Source organism: Acomys minous (assembly GCF_964271855.1).
Source record: "Acomys minous genome assembly, chromosome: 4".
Lineage (NCBI taxonomy): Eukaryota > Metazoa > Chordata > Mammalia > Rodentia > Muridae > Acomys > Acomys minous.
The window spans coordinates 87,292,096-87,313,059 of record NC_140486.1 but is presented as its reverse complement, the minus strand read 5'-3'; the positions used below and the strand labels follow the sequence as shown (position 1 = coordinate 87,313,059).

Sequence of the window (20,964 nt, the reverse complement as noted above, 5' to 3'; positions counted from 1 at the left end):
CCAGCACTCGGGAGGCAGAGGCAGGCAGATCACTCACCGTGAGTTCCAGACCAGCCTGGTCTACAAAGTGAGTCCAGGACAGCCTAGGCTACACAAAGAGACCCTGTCTCAAAACAAAACAAAACAAAACAAAGATTTATTTGGACTAAAAACTTTTTCTAATTACTCAGTTCACAATCTCATCTAGAGATGCATTTAATACAAACTTCCATAGGGAATGTTCTAGAACATCACCTTAATCTTCAAGGCACTCATTCCATTTTGACTCACCTTGAGGACAGTTCACATCCACAAGTGGCTCCTGAGGTAGAATCACTTGTGCCATTCCTGTCTGGGGAGATGGAATAATGTGAAGCACCTGTCAGCTTTCTGAAAGGCAGGTAGAGATCATCTTGGAGGCATTAAGAAATACATATGCCATTCTGATTATCAGAATTAATAATTTTAAGTACACACCTACTTCCATGATGGTCCTTATTACTTCATTCTGTAGTACCAGTATGAGACCTATGCCAATTGTTCCTAAGGTCCCACCACTGACAAGTGGTGAAGCTAAGATTCAAAACAACCAGCTTGACACAGCCTATGGTTTTAGGCACTCTGCCATTAGTCATGATAGCACATGCATGAAGTTAAGTAACACAGAGTGAAAGCCAGTTTGAGCTACATATAACCCTGTCTCAAAAGCAAAAAGTAACTTACAAGTAAACCTTAGTATATAACACTAGTTACAGATCATAGCCAGCTTATCTCAAATACTAGTGCGCCTAGACATGAGCAGCTAAGTACTGGCTTAAAACTCAGGTGAACTTCTGCTACCAAGGAGCAGGCCATGACAGTCAGAAGAATAGGTGCAGGCCGAGCAGGCCAGAAAATCAGATAGGCAAACTGAGGCAGAGACTCCCTATTGGATCAGACACCACACCAGTGCCAGAACCACAGATAGGTGGTCTGCCAGTGGATCTCCCCCACTCAGTGTCCCCCAATCTGCACTCTCCTCCTCCTCACCTTACCCCACCTCTCAACTCGGGTAGAGGCTCCTTGCTGCACCAAAGGCCAAGCCAGACCCTGGAAGTCCAGTCCCCAATTGGAGAGAAATCCCTACTGGGTCACTATAGTGGCAGAAATCCAGTCCACAAAGACCAGAGACCAAAGAAGAAGCAGAAACCAAAGAACAAAACACCGGTCCAACCAAGGCAAACTCAGAAATCAGCGCCTAGATCTGTAATCATCCCAAACCCAGACGTCTAAACACCAGAGTAAGAACACAATCACCAACAGCCAGGGCAATGTGGCTCCTCCAGAGCCCAGCGGTCCTGTGACAACAAGACCTGAGTAATTCAACACAGCTGCAGCTTATGAAACTGACAGACGTCCTTAAAGAGATAATTTTAAATGCCTTAAGGAAATCAAGGAAGACAAACAAAAAATTGGAGGATATCAATAAATTCCTTAAAGAATGCCAAGCAAGCTAAGAAAAAGCAAACAAACAGGTGAAGGAAACTGTTCAAGGCCTGAAGATGGAAATAGAAACAATAAGAAAAACACAATCTGAAGGAATTCTGGAAATGAAAAATCTAGGTAAGCACACCAACAGAATACAAGAGATGGAAGAGAGGCCAGGTACAGTGGCACACACCGTAATCCCAGCACGTGGGAGGCAGAGGCAGGCGGATCTCTGTGAGTTCAAGGCCAGCCTGGTCTACAAAGTGAGTCCAGGACACCCAAGGCTACACAGAGAGACCCTGTCTCAAAAAACCAAGATAAGAAAAAAAGTGGGTTTTTTTTTAGGAACCTATCTATAAAGCTTACAAAACACCAAATAGATTAGACCAGAAAAGGAAGTACCACAAGATAACGAAAGCACTAAACACACTGAACAAAAAAGAATATTAAAAGCTGCAAGGGAAAAGGGCAAGTAACATATCTATGACTCAAACACAAGGGCAGCCACACTTGTAAAAGAACCATTATAAAGCTTACATCACACATCAAACCTCCACATTAATAGCAGGAGATTTAAGCAATAGACAGTTTGTCTGCAAAAACTAAACAGAGACACAATGAAGGTAACAGACCTTATAAAAGAAGTGACCTAACAGATATCTACAGAACATTTCACCCAAACACAAAAGAATATAACTTCTTCTCAGCACATCACAGAACTTTCTCCAACACTGACCACATACTGGGTCACAAAAGCAAGTCTCAACAAATACAAGAAAATTGGAGTAACCCCTGGTATCCTATCTGACCACTATTGACAATTCTGGAATTTTGGTTTCTTTAAAACACACACACACACACACACACACACACACACACACACAGAGAGAGAGAGAGAGAGAGAGAGAGAGAGAGAGAGAGAGAGAGAGAGAGAGAGAGAAATAAACTGGGCATGGTGGCGCAGGCCTTTAATCCCAGTGCTCAGGGAGACAGAGGCAGGCAGATTGATGTGAGTTCGAGGCCAGTCTAGTCTACAAAGTGAATCCAGGACAGCCAGGATTTGTCTTCAAACAAAACAAAGCAAAACAACAACATTTTAAAAAAAATACCTCACAGAAATATTATAAGACTATGGTTTTGTTTTAATCCCAGCTGTGAAGATATGGGGCTACTTTAGACTGTCTGCAGCAGCTGACTAAGATTTGCCTCATGCCAGCTGCAGATAGTTTCTACAATGGTGTGACATTTGGAACTCTGGGAAGTTTTCAGAGGGTATATAAATGCTAGAGCCCTGAGAGGCAGGGTTGGTGGTTGAGGGTTGTTTAGGGAGGCTGGCTGTGGTCTGCTAGTAGTTCATGGTCAAAGGAAAAAACAGAAAAGGAAAGAAATTAGATTCAGGGATTTCTCTAATTCCTCTCCTCTCTCTCCTGGTCTCTCTCCTATCTAGTGCCAGGTGGGGACAAAGGGTGGCAGAAAGAAGAGCCCATAAAGCAGCAGACGTCAGCTACAGGCCACCAGGGATGTCAACAACAAAAGGCCACAAATCATGGAAACTGAGCAACTCTTTACTCAATGGCATCTGGGTCAAGGTGGAAATGAAGAAAGAAATGAAAAACTTGCTAGAATTCAATGAAAATGAATGCACAATGTACCCAAAGCTATGGGACACAAAGGATGCTACGTTAAGAGGAAAGTCCACAGCACTAAGAGATCTCATACTAGAAACTTAACAGCACAGCTAAAAGCTCTAGAACAAAAAGAAGTAAACACACCCAAGAGAAGTGGAAACAACCAATCTCAGGGCCGAAATCAATAAGATAGAAACAAGGAGAACAATACAAAGAGTTAATGAAACAAAGAGCTGGTTGTTTGAGAAAGTCAACAAGATAGATAAACCCTTATCAAAACTAAAAGATGCAGAGAGTATACCCAAATTGACAAAATCATAAACAAAAAGGGGACATGACAAGAAAATCCAAAGAACAATTAGGTCATACTTCAAAACCTGTACTTCACAAAATTGGAAAATCTAAAAGCAATGGTAGATACCACTTACCCAAGTTAAATAAAGATCAGGTAACAAGGTAAATAGTCATATAACCCCTAAGGAAACAGAAGCAGTCATTAAGTGTCTCCCAGCCTAAAAGAGCTGGGGCCAGAAGGTTTAGCACAGAATCCTACCAGACTTTCAAAGGAGAGTTAATGCCAATACTCCTCAAATTAGTCCACAAGATAGAAACAGAAGGAACATTGCCAAATTCATGCTATGACGCCATAGTCTCCCTGATACACAAACCACACAAAAATTCACAAAGAAAAAGAATTACACACCAATTTCCTTTATGACCATTGATACAAAAATACTCAATAAAATTCTTGCAAACAAAATAACACATCAAAAAGATTATCCACCATGATCAAGTATGCTTCATCCCAGAGATTCAGGGATGATCTAATATATGAAAATTTGTCAATGTAACACATCATAAAAACAAGCTGAAAGAAAAAAAAAGCACATGATAATCTCATTAGACACTGAAAAAGCCTTTGACAAATCCAACACCCCTTCATAATAAAAGTCTTGGAGAAATTGGGGATACAAGGGACAAACCCAAACATAACAAAGGAAATCTACAGCAAACCAACAGCCAACACCAAATTAAATAGAACTCAAAGCAATTACACTAAAACCAGGAACAAGACAAAATTGTCCACTCTCTCCACATCTATTAAATGTAGTATGTGAAGTCTAGTTAGAGCAATAAAATAACTAAAGGAGATCAAGGGGACACAAATTGGAAAGGAAGAAATCTATGTATCAATATTCAAAGATGATATGACAGCATAAATAAGCTACCTAAAAATATTCTACCAGGGAACTCCTACAGCTGACAAACACCTTCAGCAAAGTGGCTGGATACAAGATAAACTCACTCTCACACACACACACACACACACACACACACACACACAAAGTCAGTAGCCTTCCTTTATACAAATGACAAACGGGCTGAGAAAGAAATCAGAGAAACAATGCCTTTCATAACAGCCACAAAGAATATAAAATATCTTGGGGTAACCCTAACCAAGCAAGTGAAAGATTTATATGATAAAATTTCAAGTCTTTGAAGAAGAAAATTGAAGAAGACATCAGAAGATGGAAAGATCTCCCATGCTCATGGATTGGTAGGATTAATATAGTAAAAATGGTTATTTTACTAAAAGCAATCTACAGATTCAATGCAATCTTCATCATAATTCCAACACAATTCTCTACAGATCTTGAAAGAACAATTCTCACCTTTAAATGGAAAAACAAACAAACAAAACAAAAGAGAGCCAGGCGGTGGTGGCGCACGCCTTTTATCCCAGCACTCGAGAGGCAAAGGCAGGCGGATCGCTGTGAGTTCGAGGCCAAGCCTGGTCTACAAAGCAAGTCCAGGACAGTCAAGGCTACACAGAAAAAACCTGTTTAAAAAAAAAAAAAGAAAAGAAAAAAGAAAAGAACCTCTCCCCCCCAAAAAAAGAATAGCAAAAACAAACCTTACAATAAAAAGAACTTCCCGAGGTATCACCATCCCTCAGTCAAGCTGTAGTAAAGAGCTGTAGTAATAAACACCACGTGGTATTAGCATAAAAACAGACACATTGATCTATGGAATCAAATCGAAGACCCAGGTGTAAATCCGAATACTTCTGAATACGTGAGTTTGGATAAACAAGCCAGAAATATACAATGGGAAAAAAAAGTATCTTCAACAAATGGTGCTGGTCTAACTGGATGTCTGCATGTAGAAGAATGCAAATAGAGCCAGGTGTGGTGGCGCACGCCTTTAATCCCAGCACTCGGGAGGCAGAGGCAGGCGGATTGCTGTGAGTTCGAGGCCAGCCTGGTCTACAAAGTGAGTCCAGGACAGCCAAGGCTACACAGAGAAACCCTGTCTCGAAAAACCAAAAAAAAAAGAAAGAAAAAGAAAGAAAGAAAAAAAAAAAGAATGCAAATAGATCCATATTTGTCACCATGCACAAAACTCAACATAAAACCAGACACACTAAATCTAATACAAGGGAAAGTGGGTACTCATTGGTACAGGAGACAACTTTTTGAACAGAATATTAACAGTTTAGGCACTAAGATCAACAAGTAATAAATGAGCCCTCATGAAACTGAAAATATTCTTCTGTAAGGCAAAGGACATGGTCAACAGGACATAATGCAGCCTACAGAATGGGGGGCGGATAGAAGAGACTTCACTCGTGCACTGGGGGCAGGTGGGGCAGCAAGCAGGAGGGCTTGGGGAGGAGACTACACTGGGAGAGACAAATATAACTGGTGGGCACTGCAGTGTCAACGCAGAAACCTAGTGCAACGGAGGCTCCATGGCGTCTTCGAGAGTAACCCTAGCAAAGACTCCTAGTAATGGAAGACAAGGAACCTGAACAGGCCATCTCCTGTAACCAGACAAGGTCTCAAGCGGAGGGACTGGGACACCAGCCAGCCACAAAGCTTTCCACCTACAGTCTGTCCTGTCTGTAGTGTTCTGGGACCCGAGCCTAGCATAATCTCCATCAGAGAGACTTCACCTGGCACCTGATCAGAGCAGATGCAGAATCTCTGCCAAACGTTGGACGGAATTCAGGGAGTCCTGACGAGGGAAGGGGGATCAGAGGAACCAGAGAGGCCAGAGACACACCACAAGAACAAACAGGAGGGCTTGGGGAGGAGACTACACTGGGAGAGACAACTATAACTGGTGGGCATTGCAGTGTCAACGCAGAAACCTAGTGCCACCGAACCACCTGACTCACGGGGCTCGCAGAGACAGGGATCCTGTAGGGGCTGAGCTAGGTCTTCTGCATAGATGTTATGGCTGCGTAGCTTGGTGTTCTTGTGGGAATCCTAACAGTAGGAGCAGATGCTGTCCCTGACTCTTTTTGTCTACTTATGGGACCCTGTTCCTCCTACTGGGTTGCCTTGTCTGGCCCTGATGTGATGGCACATGATTGGTCTTATTGTAGCTTGTTATGCCGTGTTTGGTTGATGCCTGGGAGCCCTGCTCTCTTCTGAGGGAAGGAAGAAGGCTGGTGGACCTGAAGGAGAAGGGAGACGCTGAGGGGAAAAGGATGGAGGACAAACTAGTCAGGATGTGATATAAGAGAGAATTTTTTGAGCAAGGCGTGGTGGTGCGCGCCTTTAATCCCAGCCCTCGGGAGGCAGAGGTGGGCAGATTGCTGTGAGTTCCAGGCCAGCCAGGCCAGCCAAAGCCACACAGAGAAACCCAGTCTCGGAAAAACAGAGGGGGGGGAGGGGAGGGAAGGAGGAAGGGAGGGAGAACTTTAAAAAAGAAACTAAGGTCACTGGGCAGTGGTGGCGCACACCTTTAAGCCCAGCACTCCGGAGGCAGAAGCAGGCAGATCTTCAAGTTCAAGGCCAGCTTGGTCTACAGAGTGAGTTCTAGGACAGCAGAGGCTACACAAAGAAACACTGCTTCAAAAAAACAAACAACAGCCCAGTGTGGCGGCGCACGCCTTTAATCCCAGCACTCGGGTGGCAGAGGCAGGTGGATCGCTGTGAGTTTGAGGCCAGCCTGGTCTACAAAGTGAGTCCAGGACAGCCAAGATAACATAGAGAAACCTTGTCTCGAAAAACCAAACCAAACCAACCAAACAACAATAAACAAAAGCAAAGACAAAAAACCACAACAACAATAACAACAAAAACCAAACCAAACAAACAAAAGAACTAAGGTCATTTAGTATGACTAATACATACTGTTAAATACCATAATAGCATAATACTCATTAGGTATAAAATATTCTCACCATCTGTATATTAGAATCTCTCAGCGACTGAGGCTCATATTGAACAGCCTGTCCATTTTGGTCCGAAAGATGACACTGCTCTGCATGAAGGGCCTGTGCGTCAGTCAGTGCCCCTGGTACACCCTGTGCTGTGAGTGAAGCATCTGTCTCAGGAGCAGTAATGGGCAAGATGGTAGGGGAATCATTTTGTCCAAAGGGAGGCTCCCCAGAGTCCATAAAGGCTAGACGCTTTTGAAAGGGAAAAAATTACTTCAGTCTTTGGAAGAAATACTATATTTTTACAGTTTCTATAAAAAGATTGTATATAATAAACATAGAAATATTTATATTTCAGTTAATTGTTCATTTTAGTTTTACAGCAAGGTTTTTTTTTATTTTTTTAGACAGGGTGTCTCTACATAGCTCTGCCTCACCTGAAATTCACTACGCAGACTAGGCTAGTCTTGAACTCACAGAGATCTGCCTGCCTACGCCTCCTGAGTGCTGAAATTACAGGCGTGAACCACTCTGCCCTAGAAGCTTCTATACACTAGGCAAACTATTTACACTGAACTATGTTCCAGACCAAAGTTTTCTCAAGTCAGTGGTTCTCAACTCTCCTAATGCTGAGACCCTTTAAATTAGTTCCTCGTGTTGTGGGAACCCCAACCATAAGATTATTTTTGTTGCTACTTCATAACTGTAATTTTGCTACTGTTTTGAATCCTAACATAAATATCCGTTTTCAGATGGTCTACCGTGACCCCTGTGGAAGGACTGAAGAGGGTTGTGGCCCACAGGCTGAGAAAGGCTGCCTTAAGTGGAATGGTTCAAAATACGCATTTGAGTACACAAATTTTATGGCTGTATCTAGCCGTTAATACAAAAATTCTATATAATAAAATTAAATATGTGATAGATATGTAATCAAAACTCTTTGAAACAGCATCTCAACTATGTATCCCAAGCCTGATCTTGAACTCTTGACCCTTTAGAGGCCTGTGCCTCTGAGTCATGGAAAAACAAGTGTGTACTTCCATCCCGGCATATCAAAACACCTCATATCACTGAGGGAAACAGCTATTCTTTTTTTTTTTTTTTTTTTTTTTTTTGGTTTTTCAAGACAGGGTTTCTCCGTGTAGCCTTGACTGTCCTGGGCTTGCTTTGTTGACCAGGCCAGTCTCGAACTCACAGAAATCCACCTGCCTCCCGAGTGCTGGGATTTTATTCTTTAAGCATGAAAAGTTGTTAAATGACATGGTGTTCTTCTTAAGATTAGGTCATTATGGGCTAGAGAGAGATGGCTCAGAGGTTAAGAGCACCGGCTGCTTTTCCAAAGGTCCTGAGTTCAATTCCTAGCAGCCACATGGTGGCTCACAACCATCTATAATGGGATCCGGTGCCCCGGAATGCAAGTACAGACGCAGGCAGAACACTGTATAATAAATAAATCTTTAAAAAAAAAAAAAAAAAAAAAGATTAGGACGTTCTCCCGCTGAATCCCTACCTCAGACTCCTGAGTGTCTCTTTCTGACTCTTCACCATCGTCACGGCTGACTCCTAATGAATGACACTGCTCCATGCTGGCTTCATATTCAGTCCCATTTTCTCCCACTGGTTAATAGCTGAGAGAGTAAACATCTGGTCAACTGTAGCAATTAACGTTTTTATGGGGATGTAAATCCTAAGCAAAAATTTCATCTTCTATACTGTGGTACCTTACACAATTTAGGTAATTTCCTTTCTATAGATAGATAATTACTGTTGTTTTTTTCATTAACTTGCCAAGGCACCAGAATGCATGTAAGGCAAATTAAATATTAGGACTACATAGTTCCCTCATTCTTTCCTTAATTACACTCTATATTGGCTCATTAAAATTGAATTTGTGTTATAAAATTATGTTACCCTCACTGCACAATTATTTAATGAAATAAAAGATTAATTTTATGGGTTGGGTGTAACCTATATAGCTTGCATAATTTTAGAAAACGCCGTGGTGCTGACAGGACTATGCACACAGAGGAATACGTGTCCTACGAGATACAGCCCAGTTACTCCAGTGAGCATCCACAACCTTGGGAAGGACCACGTCCTTCCTGTGCATTTCTACACTAGGCCTGTCAGGGAGTGATAGCAAGAACAACGTAGAGTGATTGCACCATACTACAATAAAGGTTATTCCAGCCGGGCATGGTGGCGCACACCTTTAATCCCAGCACTCAGGAAGCAGAAGCAGGTGGATCACTGTGAGTTCGAGGCCAGCCTGGTCTACAAAGTGAGTCCAGGACAGCCAAGGCTACACAGAGAGACCCTGTCTCAAAAGAAAGATCTTTTTTTGAGACAGGGTTTCCCTGTGTAACAGCGCTGGCTGTCCTGGACTTGTTTTGTAGACCAGGCTGGCCTCAAACTCATGAGATGCGCCTGCCTCTGCCTCCAGAGTGCTGGGATTAAAGGCGTGGTGGCGCACGCCTAGCTACAAGCTGGTTTCCATAGTGCTAGAAAGCGCTATTCTGGCCAGTGGTGAGGAAAAGACATCAAAGGACTCAGTAGTAGACTCTGTATGCTACAACAGTGCCCATTGGTACATCGTGGCACAATTGCTAAGGAGGTAGCCAACTGCTTCCTAATTGGATTTGAGACCTCCTGTACTGAAGGGAATGTCTGGTACTCTAAGCCATGGCTAGGGAGATCACAGGCACTAAAAGGAAACCTATTGTTCTGCTAATGAACATAGCAAACTGTCTTCTAAATATTTATGTTTATAGCCAGAGATTTGTGCTGCTCTCAATTCTGGTCAAGGGAGCTTCTTTCTGCAGTGGGCACCAGTCAAAGTGCTCAGATTTTAAAAATGGAGTGTTAAGCCCCAAATGGGGTGTTTATACCATCCTAGCTATCCCCCAAGGCTCAAGACACACCAAGGGGAGGGGTGCAAAAGAATGTAGGAACCAGGGAATGGGAGTGTTATGAAATGTCTTTTGTCTTTTGGACATAAGATAATTATTGTCCTGTGAACTTCTTTTTTTTTTCCTTTTTTTATTAATTTATTCTTGTTACATCTCAATGGTTATCCCATCCCTTGTATCCTCCCATTCTTCCCTCCCTCCCATTTTCCCCTTATTCCCCTCCCCTATGACTGTTCCTGAGGGGGATTACCTCCCCCTGTATATGCTCATAGGGTATCAAGTCTCTTCTTGGTAACCTGCTGTCCTTCCTCTGAGTGCCACCAGCTCTCCCCCTCCAGGGGACATGGTCAAAGGTGAGGCACCAGAGTATGTGAGAAAGTCATATCCCACTCTCCACTCAACTGTGGAGAATGTTCTGCCCATTGGCTAGATCTGGGTAGGGGTTTAAAGTTTTACGGCCTGTATTGTCCTTGGCTGGTGCCTTAGTTTGAGCGGGACCCCTGAGCCCAAATCTGCCTATCATAATGTTCTGCTTGTAGGTTTCTAGGACCCTCTGGATCCTTCTACTTTGCCATTCTGTCCTGTGCCGTTCTAGCAGCTATGGTTACCTGTAATACACACGCGCGCGCGTGCGCACACACACACACACATGCACACGCGCGCGCGCGCGCGCACACACACACACGTACTGAAGCTAGTCAATATTCTAGCATGGATGGAAGAAGGGCTCACAAGGCTCTGTCCTTAGCTGAGGAGCTACTGGCAATTAATTGCTCCTGGAAAATGGAGTAAGTTTTCTCCAGGGCTGTGGCCCCTGTGGGCCCAAGTGCATCCAGGAAGTGCTAACTGGTCTCAGTGGATTGTGAAGGTGAGAGGGATGGGTACTGGGGATGTCTGGAGGAAGTGGGTTTGGGTTGGTTATGATCAACATAGACTGTATATGTGTATGAAATTATAAAAAACAAATTTTTAAAATCCCAAAGTAGACAATGATAACCTTACCCTTCCAATCTTCCTGTCTTTACCAGTTGGGCACAGGTGTATATGCTTAAATAATCCCAGTAATTAGGAGGCTAAGGTGGGAGCACTGAGTTCTAGGATTAAACATGAACCATCTATCAGCCTGGTCATCAAATGAGACCTACCTCAAACTCAAAGCTAAACATGCATACTATCTCATATTAGCTCGACAAGCTTGGAAAATGAGAAATTATGAATAATATAAACTTTGAGGCACTTAGGCCTAGTAACATGACTGTCTTTGTTTTGTTTTTTCTTTTCTTGGTTTTTTTGAGACAGGGTTTCTCTGTGTAGCCTTGGCTGTCCTGGAACTCACTTTGTAGACCAGGTTGGCCTTGAACTCACAGAGATCTGCCTGCCTCTGCCTCCCGAGTGCTGGGCCATGTCTGTCTTTGAGATGAGTTCATGTGACAATAAAATCAGTACTACTTTCATGTATAGCTATAAAATACCTTTAAATTGTTTCTCATTTAAGATTTTAAATGATCATATATCCTAACCTCATTTACTATAAAAATTCAACAAAATCTATAGCCTATAGTTATTTAATTTCTTGGATAATAGAGATTTTTTTTTTCTAATATGGAACGCTTCGTGAATTTGCGTGTCATCCTTGCGCAGGGGCCATGCTAATCTTCTCTGTATAGTTCCAATTTTGGTATATGTGCTACCAAAGCGAGCACTAGAATAGGAATTTTGTTGTCTACTTTTCTGAATTTTGTGTATTATCTGACAATACAGATTTTTTTTTCAAAGTGGTTTTATTCCTTTTTTTTGGTTTTGTTTTGTTTTGTTTTTTGAGACAGAGTTTTTCTGTGTAGCCTTGGCTGTCCTGGATTTACTTTGTAGACCATGCTGGCCTCAAACTCACAAAGATCCACCTGCCTCTGCCTCCCGAGTGCTGGGATTAAAGGCGTGCACCACCACCACCTGGCTGTGGTCTTATTCTTAAAATAAAAAAGACTAATGGGGGCTGGAGAAATAGCTCAGGAGTTAAAAGTACTTGTTGTTCTTCCAGAGGATCTGATTTTCATTTTCAGCATCTGCACAAGGTAGCTTGTAACACCAGCTCCAAGGAATCTGATGCCTCTGATCTCTTAGGGTACCTGCCATAAATGTACAGTCTGTGTGTGTGTGTGTGTGTGTGTGTGTGTGTGTGTGTGTGTTACATAGAATTTTTTAAATTAATTTTAAAAATATATAATACTATTTAAAAAAAAAAGCCTGGTAGTTGGGATGGGGCATGGCCTAGTGGCAGTGCACTTGGCTAGCATGCATAAAGATCTTGGTGTAACCTTCAAAATCAATATCCCCCCCTCTCATATACACACGCACGAAGAAAATAAAAGTCATAAATATGTTAATTCATTTGATTTAACTCCACAATGTATACACATGAAATATGTTCCTCTTCATAAATATATACAACTTTTGTCAATGAATAAAAATTTATGAAAAAGGAACCAATTAAGTTTCTAATAAAACACATTCTTTTTCTTTTTTGCTATTGCATGAGACTTTAATTTGCCTCATTTAATGGTTCCATTCTCCCAGGCCCCACCACCTCTAGAACAGTAAACAAAAAGGACAAACAGGTAGTAAATATAGCTGACATTTTATACATGAAAAACATTTTTTAAAATGACAAATATAAACTGGGCACGGTGGCACATACTTGTAATCCCAGCACTTGGGAGGCAGAGGCAGGTGGATCACTGTGAGTTTGAGGCCAGCCTGGTCTACAAAGTGAGTCCAGGACATTTAGGGCTATACAGAGAAACCCTGTCTTGAAAAAACAGAAGAAAAAAATGAGGAAAAAGGGATGGAGTGATGGCTCAGCAGTTAAGATACTATCTGCTCTTCCAGAGGTCCTGAGTTCAATTCCCAGTTTCCACATGGTGGCTCACAACATTGATACTGGGATCTGATGCCCTCTTCTGACATGTAGATGCACATGCAGATAGAGCACTTATATACATAAATGAATACATAAATCTTTTTTTAAAAAAAGAATGAGGCAAAAGAAGCACAAATTACTCTCGGGAATAAAAGTGTACTAATTATGGTAGACATTAAGCTGAAGATATTATGGACATGTTCCTAGAAAGAAAAGTAACTTACCAAAACAAATCCCAGGATTACAATGGCTGAACAGTCCTATGTATTTTTAAAAATTAAAAGTTAAAATTCTCACAGAATGAGTATCAAGGCAAGATATTATATAAGGATAATTTTCAGAAACCAACTACGTACAGTCTTGCATAAAATCTTTGATAGTAGAGGGGATTACTCTTAATTCATTCTATAAGGACACACAAGGAAGAACTTTTAACTGATTTTAACTGGTCTACCAGTCATGTTTTCTGCCACCTCCAGAGTCCTATGGGCCACAGAAGAACCTCTCTGATCCAGATTAATCGGTTCCTAGAGACATAAAAGATGCTCCTGCAATATTATCCTTCCCGTGAAAACGAATGAGAAGACCAGGCTACCGACTGCCAGCCCTGCTGTGGCTCTGACGCCCTGGAGCATCCGTCTCCAGCCCTAACCACTGGAGGGCCAGCTATCGGCCAGTCCCAGCCAGAGTCCTGAAAGCGCATTTGAACTACCTGATCTTAAGCCAGCTTAGTCTGATTAGGCTTCTTTCACCATCTTTTCCCTCAAAAACCACAAGCAAGGTTCTTCTGCAGTCTTCTACCCCATGTCTACCTGCCACCAACCTTGGTGTTACGTCTTGTGTGGTACTTCGTGGTCTAGCATGCCCCACTCCTTTTGAGAACTGTGAACAACAGGCTATCTTTTCTAAGACAATCGCTTCTTCATCTGTTGGGCTCACCATACCTAAAAAAGAAAAAATCATGAACACATGAACACAAAAATCCTAAATAAAATCACAGTGAAAAAACTCAGCAATGTCTTTAAAAAAAAAAAAAAACAAAAACCCCCTGACTGGACCTATGAGATGGCTCAGTGGTGAGGGGCTTGCTGCCAAGCATGACGGTCTGTGCTTGATTCCTGGGACCAGATGGTGAAAGGGGAGAGGCAAGACCTATAAGCTAATCTCTGGCCTCCACATGTGCATAGTGGTGTGTCCTTGAACAAGCACATGTACACATACTTGTGTGTGCCTGCACATGTAGGTGCACACACCAGGTAAGACAGTAGATAAATAAGAAATTTAATTATTAAAGTCTCTGATATTGAGCTGGGAAAAAATGATCGAGACGTTAAGAGCACTTGCTGTTCTTGGAGAGGATCCAGGTTCAGTTCCAGCACCCACAGGACTGCAGCTCCAGCAGAGGGGACACTTTCCTCTGGCTTCTGCAGGCACTGTACACACAATGTACAGGTATTCATGCAAGCAAAACATCATGCACATAATAAAAATCATCAGTCTAATAAAGGCCTGTTATCAACTAAATTCAATTAACTTATGTGCCACTAAAAAAGAGAAACAAAAGAAACCATGATGTATGTGCTTTCCTCACTTAAAGCTTTTGTTCCATACTTAAGTCTTTTAAATTTTTTTGTTTGGTTTGATTTTACGAAACAGGGTCTCTCTGTGTAGCCTTGGCTGTCCTGGAACTTGCTTTGTAGAGCAGGCTGGCCTCGAACTCTGAAATCCACCTGTCTCTGCCTTCTGAGTGCTGGGATTAAAAGTGTGTGCCACCACTGCCCGCCCGTAAGTCGTTTAAAGTTAAATGGATTTTTATTACATAAAACTCACAAGTTTATAAAAAGAAAAGTATATGCTAAACACATCTCCTAACTGTGCCTTTGTGTTCTGAATCACATTCCTTGGGGCCATGTTCACCTCAGAGTCTCTGGTACCCACCTTATAGTCATTTCTGCTGTGGGTCGAACAGATACTCCTGTCCCTGTTTCTGATGGGTTGATAAAACACGGCTGAAATCTCCCTCCATCCATCTGAAACTCCTCCTTATACCTATTAGGTCTCAGTGAACTCAGAATGTCCTTCAGTCTTTAAGCCATGGACACTCATTGTTTTCAAAGATTTGAACACCAAACATATAACCTCAATAAGCAAATCATCTTTCTCCTTTCCTTACACCCCTGCCAGCATTTGTTTGCTTTCACATTAGCTATTCTGACTGGAATAATATGAAATCTCATAGTAGTTTTAATTTGAATCTCCCTGATGACTAAATGTGCTTGTTGAACATTAAAAAAAAAAATCTTGGCAATCTTAATTTGTTTTCCTTTGTGAATTCTCTGCTTAGTTCTATTCCAAGATGTTTAATTGGATTATTCATTTTTATATTATTATTATATGTATTTATTATGTAAATACACTCGAAAGCCAGAAGAGGGCATCAGATCACATTATAGAAGGTTGTGAGCCACCATGTGGTTGCTGGGAATTGAACTTAGGACCTATGAAAGAACAGACAGTGCTCTTAACCTCTGAGCCATCTCTCCAGCCCCCTGGATTGTTCATTTTTTGGTGTTTACTGTTTTGAGTTATTTGTATATTCCAGACACCATCCCTGTCTAACATATAGTCTGTCCATAAATTCATAGCAGCTTTGACTGCGAGCATAAGACCTGCGCAAGATGAAGCTAGGCAAAGTCCAAGAATGGAAAGAAATGGGAAGTCATAAAGTTCCACTCCCACCTGAAAAACAGCCGGCCGCGGGTGGCTCCTAGGGGTGGGAGAGTTAGTTTTCTTCTCAGGGATCCGACCCTTGAGGGCTTGCACATGCGCAGGTGGATGACCCTACGCCACGCACATACTGGCCAGACTAAACGGACTCAGTGGGTTAAAAAAGAAGAAGAAAGGGCGGCACATGAAATTGAGAGGGAGCAGTGTGTGGGGTGGAGCGAGGTCAGACATTAGAGCAGAGAGGAATGCAGAGTGCACTTGGTAATTTACTTTAGTTAAAACATAAAAATTACAAAAATAAAAAGATGGCCAGGCAGCAGTGGCCCAGTGGTGGCTTTTGTCTCAGCACTCGGCAGGCAGAAGCAAGCAGATTTCAAGGCCAGAGTGGGTTCCAAGCCAGCCAGGGCTACACCGAGAAACCCTGTCTCACAAAACCAAACAACCAACCAGCCAAACAAACCAACAACAACAAAAAACCAACAACAACAACTGATGAATTTTAAAGAAACAAAGCTGAAGAAGTTATTACCTTCAGGCAGTGGCTCGAGTTTCAAGTCCAGAGTCCTACATTTTATTGGCCTCAGGAATGTCCTTTTATGTTCACTGACCGGCTTCCTTTGGGGGAACTAAATGACAACAGTGTCGGCTTTGTTTATGTGAAAGCTGTAACTGTGTGCTCACGGTAGCATGCTCTCTGTAAGGAAATGACAGCCAATATATATTTTACTCTTCTACACATAAATAAGTGCTGAGTGTCATTGTATATGTTTTCTTTCTTACCAGGCTAACATGCCAGACCCTAACTCCACTCAGCTGGTAAGAGCTGAAGTCCAGGACTTGTGTCCCCGAATGACTTCACCTTTGTCCTCTGCTTCCTCCTCCACAACTAGATTTAGTTCAGGCCCAACAGTCTACGGTTATCACAGAAGCAAAGATTTCTGTAGCCATATATCTTTTTTCCCCCCTCAATGAAATAATTACAAGTGGAGCATCTTTGAAAATAAAGTTTTCTGCCGGGCGGTGGTGGTGCACACCTTTAATCCCAGCCCTTGGGAGGCAGAGGCAGGTGGATCGCTATGAGTTCGAGACCAGCCTGGTCTACAACGAGATTCCAAGAGAAACCCTGTCTCGAAAAACCAAAAAAGGAAAGAAAAGAAAGTTTCCAGCTGGGTGTGGTGGCGCACGCCTTTAATCCCAGCACTCAGGAGGCAGAGGTAGGCAGATCACTGTGAGTTCGAGGCCAGCCTGGTCTACAAAAGCAAGTCCAGGACATCTAGGACTGTTACACAGAGAAACCTTGTCTCTAAACACCTTAAAAACAAACAAACAAACAAACAAACAAAGAAAAGAAAGTTTCCATACCTACACCCTTCAATCCTAGAACAGACAAATGTGTCTTGCAAGCAGGAAGTACCAGGTCTGGCTATTAGAAGCAGAGAAAAAGAAGCGTTGAAGATGGGTCTTTTTAATAAATTTCAGAAAGCCCCCTTTTGTTTTCTGAGAAATTGTGTTCTAGGATGTTTATATCACTATAGAAAGGTAGATTTTATTCTCTATCAAAGGTAAAGTTTACAGGGCTGGAGAGATTGTTCAGTAGTTAAGAACACATGCTGCCAGTGTGGCAGTGGAGTACACTTGTAATCCCAGTACTGGGGAGGCAGAGGCAGGCAGAGCTCTGTGAGTTCGAGGCCAGAGTGGTCTATAAAGCAAGGGCAGCCAAGGCTACCCTATCTTGAAAAACAAAAACAAAAAAAAAGAACATATATTGTTTTTCTTTTCCAGAGGACCAGAACACGGTTCCTATCACCCGCGTGAAGTGGTTCGTAACACCTGCAACTCCAGCTCCAGGGGACGTAACGCCCTCTTCTGGCCTCTGTGGGAACTGCATTCATGGGCATAAACCACAAACAAAACACAAACACATACAAATACTTAAAAATCAATTTTAAAAAAAGGTTTGTCAGAGACTGACAATGGGTGCTTCTGTGATTTTTACTTTATAAAGGCTGTCTGACTGTTTACACATGGTGAATTCATGGCAGAGGGTTAGCAATTAGTCAGGATATATGGATTTTTCTCTATAAAGGGCAATATTTGGGCTATGGATATTTGACTTTGATCAACAGTAAATACATTTGTTCAAAACTTTAAGCGTAGTTTCTCAGAAATACTTTCGTAAAAACTATCAATACCAATCTTGTCATATTTCCACCATAACCTTTATAGATTAAAATATATCCTTTAAGACTAACAATCCAAGGCAAGCAGAGTGGGACGCATCCTTCATCTCAGCACTGAAGAAGCAGAGGTAGGCAGATTAAACTTGTTACTTTTTAGGAGAAAAGTTAAGGATCATGTTTACAATATCATTTAAGGGTTTTCTTCCCTAAACACCTCTAAAATCTTGATTTCTATAGCTTTTTTTTTTTCTTCATGGCTTGTTTTTTGTTGCTGTCCTGGAACTCACTTTGTAGACCAGGCTGGCCTTGAACTCATAGAGATCCACCTGCCTCTGTCTCCTGAGTGCTGGGATTAAATTGTCTGCTACCACTGCCAGGCAATTTCTATAGCTCTTACCCTGCACACGAATTACCTTTTTATTTCTTTGTTCTTTGAGAGCTTAAAAATTACTTAAATTTTATACTGACTCTAAAGTGACTTTACTATCTGTTTAAAGGTAAGTGGAGTACAGTGATGCCCTGCCCTCTTATCTTTGGGGGATACAATCTGAGCTCATATGATTACTTGAAATCAAGAATAGCTAAATATTCTATGCTTTTTCTGTACATACAAACCAATGATGGTTTATTTATAATTAAGCAGGGAGATTAAAAACCAGTTTTAACAATATACTTTAGTGACGGTGGCCTCTGAAATAGCTTGCTATGTAGATGTTATTAAACCAGCCTACAGCTTCTCTCTCCAAATTAAGATTTTCCTCATTTATACTTAAAGCACTTTATAACTTCTCTTTGGCATAGGTGAACTGCCATTATCACTCCTTTTGCAATTACTGTCACACAGAGACTGTGTCACTGGCTTAATAACTGAAAGACTACTAACTCTGTTTGGGTGGGCAGTCTGTCGAGTGGATACCGTGCTGGACAAATAAATGATTCATGCCCCAGGTAGGACAGTGCGAGACATTATGTTGCTGAGAAAGACATACAATCTAAAACTCATGATTTATTTTTAGGATTACCATTTAATATTGACAGCAGGTAACTGAAGCAGGGGGACACGAAGCTATGGATAAAAGGGATTAAAAAAACACAACAAAACAAAACAAAAACAAAAAAACTCCCTAAGATCCCAGAATTTGGGCTACGAGGTACACGTAGCTCAGCAGTAGAGTGCTTGCTGAGGACGCACAAAGCCCTGAGATTAATTTCAAAACTTTAGATTCCGGTTCAGAACAAGCAACAGCCAGGTGTGGTGGCAAGCAGGTGGGCTTGAGTTCAAAGCTAATCTGGGGAAAGACAGCCAATTCAAATCACATCCTGAAGTACATAGAGACCCTGTCCTTTTTTTTTTTTTTTTTGAGACACTGTCTTAAAAAAAAAAAAGGCTGTAACAAAAAGAAATATTTGATGTTGGGGGTTCTCCAGATAAGAGTGAGTCCTCATGAGGACCACAATAAATAAATCCCAAAGGTTTGCAGTTAATATGAACAAAACTTAAGAAAACCAAGACTCAAAAAAGCATTTGCCTGGAAGCAACACTAGACAAGACGAGTAAGTCATTGTTGGAAAAAAACAACAACCATACTAGGTATTCTTATTAACTAACTTTTCCTTAACTAAACATCTTCACCAAATAAAAGTATATTTTAGTGAATTCAATATTTTTGCTTTGCAAATTGAAGACTTTCCTTGAGCAATTCGTGTTCTGTATCTTCCTCATTATAGATTTTCCATTCAAATTAAGATAAAAATTTACTGACTTTCAAGTATTGCTAACTTAGTAAAATCCAAATTAAAGGAAGTTTTAAAAAGCTGTTTTGATCAATTATGTGCTAGCAGTAAGTAAGAATGTCCCAGCTTACGTAATGTAAATCCTCAGCACCGCAAATGGCTCACGTTTAAAGGACTTCACTGCTATCATGTTATCAGCAAACCTAACCTTTTTCTCTCTTTTTTCCTGGTTTTTCGATACAAGGTCTCTCCCTGTAGCCATGGTTATCCTGGACTCACTTTGTAGACCAAGCTGGCCTCGAACTCACAAAGACCCACTTGCCTCTGCTGCCCTAGTGCTAGGGTTAATGCGTCACCACCACCAAACGCAAAGCCAAAGCTTAACTGGAACTTTCTCAGAGGTTTTCTCATGTTATGCCTCCACCTACATCAGTAGAGTTTCTAGTAAAAACTTTACTGCTGATTCTTATAAGGGTAATAGTTAACATTTACTGAGTCTTCTCATGTGACACTCGGTTCTCACAACTGATCAAAGTGTGGCACAGAGGTTAAGTAGCACAGGTAGAATTAAATTCAGGCGTTCTTGTTACAGGGCATGCAAATCTGTAGGGTGCATACATTGAAAACAGTCATGCTTTTTCTGTCACTGCTCACTTAAATGATTGTTTTCCGCCTCCGGTAGTTTAAGTCACTTCCAATTTTCTACAGAGGACTCAAATATTAGGCGGCAAACAAAAGAGCAAAGCTTGCGTTGTCTTCACCTGCACGCATATGCCACTAAGCCAGCACATTTTGCAGTCCAGTTCTGCTGGGCTGTAAATTGCTGTCTCGGAAGAGCGTGTACCGCCTGCCTCCCAACCTCCCCCGGAGGGGTTCTCAGGCGAATGTCTTAAAAAGCGACTTTGGGATCTTAAGAGTACTACACCCCCATCTATTCTCCGCTCAGGAAAATAGAGTTAAAATAGGGACCACTGAAACCGAGACAAGCCTTTGAGTTACTTCAAGATTTTAAAAAGGGTAGCGGGAGAGGGACTGGAAGCAAAGGAGGATTTTCTAAACATCAATCTCAGAAAGGAGGGGAGAGGTCCCTCTCTGGCGGGCGCTGCGCGGCGGTGGCTCGTTCTGGGGCTCAGCATCCTCCGCAGGACACCTAGCCTCCCTCCCCCGGCCGCAGCCTGCCTCCTCCGGGCCGCCGGCCCCCTCCCGGGACCAGGGTGAAGGACGCGCCCTGGAGACAGGCGGGGACGCAGGG

The 20,964-nt window shown here is 42.0% G+C and overlaps 1 protein-coding gene across 4 annotated transcripts in view; it reads right to left on the bottom strand.

Moving 5' to 3' along the window:
- CARF (calcium responsive transcription factor) overlaps positions 1-20,964 on the bottom strand; it is a 51,179-nt gene that overhangs the window by 29,731 nt on the left and 484 nt on the right. For 2 of the 4 annotated variants that reach the window (XM_084778677.1, XM_084778675.1), the window contains exons 2-6: positions 16,328-16,492; positions 13,895-14,015; positions 8,756-8,873; positions 7,270-7,497; positions 271-331 (exon numbers count right to left, since the gene is read on the bottom strand). In XM_084778677.1, coding sequence (XP_084634803.1) covers positions 271-331; positions 7,270-7,497; positions 8,756-8,830 — 364 coding nt within the window. In that variant the 5' untranslated portion in view covers positions 8,831-8,873; positions 13,895-14,015; positions 16,328-16,492. Of the gene's footprint in view, positions 1-270; positions 332-7,269; positions 7,498-8,755; positions 8,874-13,894; positions 14,016-16,327; positions 16,493-17,160; positions 17,505-20,964 lie in introns of those variants that run through there. The other 2 variants (XM_084778676.1, XM_084778678.1) reach the window with 2 other exon arrangements.